At 58.9% G+C, this 3134-nt stretch overlaps 1 protein-coding gene across 1 annotated transcript; it reads right to left on the bottom strand.

Annotated features, from left to right (window-relative positions):
• Positions 1–336: 336 nt before the first annotated feature.
• LOC123053806 (BTB/POZ domain-containing protein At2g24240) lies at positions 337–2412 on the bottom strand. Its single transcript, XM_044477361.1, has one exon. The coding sequence runs from the start codon at positions 1945–1947 to the stop codon at positions 586–588; it is 1362 nt and encodes a 453-aa protein (XP_044333296.1). The 5' UTR covers positions 1948–2412; the 3' UTR covers positions 337–585.
• Between the last annotated feature and the right edge of the window lie 722 nt (positions 2413–3134).

Raw genomic sequence — 3134 nt, forward strand, 5'->3', positions numbered from 1 at the left:
TTATGTGAAGCAGATAGAGTCACTGTTCCAATTTTGCATTAAATATTGTGGCCGACATTGCTGAGCACTAAACAGGACAGCCAAATCTGTCCTCGAGTGAGTCACCAATTCTAAAATGCAGGCCCCAAGCACGGCTCAGATGGATATGATAGTACGGCGTACGGGGCCTCCTAATTAAGTCAGCGAAAGATATCCTTTAGCATTCACAGAACATACTTTGCTGAGAATCAACCTTGCGATGATTTTGACAGGGCAACGCCTGATGCCGACAACAGATGCTCCAATGAAAAGAATTAGAAGGATGGCATGCGTAAAAGGATGATGCCCCGTACGTACTTAGTCGAAATTTTCTCTTTTCCGGGTTAGAAACCAAAGCTTGCGTACACTCTAGTGCTCCAGTTAAGATTTATCGAAGCTACAGTGTACTGTGATGAGTAGCCATCATCATCAGTTAGGTGTAACCATTCCTTCTGAATACTACTGTAGTAGTATCTCTTTTCTTCTGTTGAGTGAGCACAACAAGTGTAGTACAGTACGACTGAAGTCACCGCGAGCTGAGCAGACCAACGCAGAGCAGGCTGGCGGTCAGATGATCGGCGGCGGCGGCGTCTCCCAGACGTCGAACACGTTCTCCTCGTTGTGCAGGGCGAAGAGGCGGTCGCCTCCGATGGAGAAGTCGCAGATGGCGCCGCCGTAGCTCCGCCTCAGCGTCGATGTCAGCACGTGCTCGGGGCCGCTGAACACGGAGATGCTGTCGTTCATCGACGAGAAGAGCTGCCCGCCGTGCGTCGCCAGCTTCGGGTAGCAGCTCTCCTCGCCGGGCGCCTTCCGGTTCATCAGCTTGCTCCGGGAGCTCCACCGCACGGCGCCGGCGTTGTTCCGCAGGTCCAGGAACCCGAGGTCGTCGTACTGGTTGATGACGCACACGGACCGCTCGTCCTCCATGGCGATGGCGTGGAGCACGCGCTTCTCCTCCAGCGACGCGGCCGTGCCGGCGTCGGACCACGACCAGGCCACGCTCTTGTCCCGGAAATCCAGCAGCCCGATGGAACAGTTGTCCGTCTTGGGGAACAGCGTGGCCACCATGAGCGCGTTGGTAGCGTCCAGCCACTGGAGCCTGTCGGCGTCGCCCAGGGCGCAGCCGGGGGGCTCGTAGAAGAAGTCGGCCTGCTCGCCGGTGGCGCTGTCCCAGACGCCGATGCCGTACTCGTTGAGGCGGCCCTTGCAGCTGGCGAAGATCCTCGAGTCCCTGTCGAAGGCCAGCGCGCCGGCGGTGAAGGACTTGGCCTGGCGGTCGTGCTGGACGCGGAAGCGGTGGCGGAGGTCCCCGGAGACGGCGGAGAAGGCGGCCATCCCGCCGTCGCACTTGCCGAGCCGCTCGCGCGCGGCGATGAGCAGGGTGGACGCGTCGAGGTAGGCGACGTCGTTGACCTGCGAGTGGTCGAGCGAGACGGGGCGGCGCTCGTCGAGCATCCAGTTGTAGACGTGCACGGCGCCCCCGTGCGCGACGCAGCAGCCGCCGTCGGGCGCGGCGCGGACGGCCGTGCCGTCCCCGGGGGCGCGGCCGGGCACGGAGGACGCGAGGCGCAGGCGGTCGCCGTCGAAGGTCCCCCAGCGCGCGGCGCGGACGTGGTCGAGGAGGCCGTAGTAGAGCGCCTCCCGGTAGAGCAGCTTCTCCGGGAGGTGCGGCGGGACGTGGAGGCTGCCCGTGCGGAGCAGGTCGAGCAGCACCGCGAAGCACGCCGGGTTGCGGTCGATGAAGTACTCGGCGGCCGCGTCCTCCCCGCCGGCGGAGGCACCGGCGCAGGGCACGTTCCAGGAGGCGTCGAGCAGCGCGCCGAGCATGGAGTCGCGGCCGGCGTTGGCGAGCGTGGTGGTGGTGGTCTCGAACGCCTGCCCGCCCACGTTGAAGCGCACGCGCCCGCCTCCTCCTGGCCTCGCCGCCATCGAGCCGTCCGACCGACCGGCCGATCACCGCGCCATTCGCTCTCCCCCAACCAACCTCGACCGGATCGATCCCGCCGGCGGGAGGAGAATCGGGTGGGGAATCGTGTCGCGGGGTTGCGGGGTTGGGTGGGGAGCGGATTGGGAGACTAGTTATGCGTAGGCTACGCAGCTTTGATTCGCTGCTGTTGTTTTTGTTGTGGCGGGACGGACCGAGGGGAGGGGGGCAAGAGATGGTGCTGCTTGCTTTGGCGTGACGACTGACGACGGCGTTCTAACGGATGACAAGTCACAAGTCTCCGCTTCTCTCCGGCGTGGAATTTTCTGCTCCTGCCTGAATCTAGTGCAATCGTACATTACATGCCTGTCTTGTCGAACGCATAACCTTCTCATCAACAATCAAAAAGGAAAAACAAACTGTGGAGAAACTTGTAGTCAATGTACTGTATTGATAAATGATAATCTAAGCAAGAGGATGTGAGGAGAAGTCGCCGCGCAGTCGTGGGTTCGAGGCAACGCCACCACGTACTCGGCCCGACCTGAGCCTGAGCTGAGCAGCAGCTAGGCTTAGACCGGCGCACGTTGGGACGGTACAACACCACCACGTGCTGGGCTCGACCTGAGCACCAGTAGGCGCAACTGCCGAAACGTTGGCGAGTACCGACCTGACATGGGACATGGGCGAGCATCTCCAACTCTGCTGGGAGAATTCAGCAGGACGACTCTGCCAAATCCAATCATCACAATCGCACGGCCGGCGCGGAATCTTTTCCTCGTCTTCCTGCCTGCTTCTGTTTTCTTGCTTACTTTTTGTTGGCCTATTTTCCCTCTATTCCTGCCCCTGTCGGGATCGTGGCCGGGAACTGGCACGGCGACTCGGCGGCTTGCACTGCACGTTTGCTTTCCTCTCTGCGGTCGTTGGGGCTTTTTCTAAACAGTCTTGTTAATTCTCCGTCGACTGACACCTCATTAAGTCTCAATCGATGTTATATTCTTTAGATCTTATATTAAGATTCGTATTTAAAAAATTCTCTAATTTTTTTATAAGTTATGTCACTTGACTGAGATTTGGTTAAATCTTAGTCGACTAAAACCTAGCCACATTCTTTTGTAAATGTAGATTCCACGGGAATTAATGGGAGTACAACATACTGCTCATGTTGATCCAAAAAAAAGAAGTCGCGGTGCTA

This window comes from Triticum aestivum, chromosome 2D (genome assembly GCF_018294505.1).
Source record: "Triticum aestivum cultivar Chinese Spring chromosome 2D, IWGSC CS RefSeq v2.1, whole genome shotgun sequence".
Classification (NCBI taxonomy): Eukaryota; Viridiplantae; Streptophyta; class Magnoliopsida; order Poales; family Poaceae; genus Triticum; species Triticum aestivum.

What these genes read in the sequence shown, in the direction of transcription:
- LOC123053806 (XM_044477361.1), bottom strand. Translation starts at nt 1,947, where the DNA reads ATGGCGGCGAGGCCAGGAGGAGGCGGGCGCGTGCGCTTCAACGTGGGC.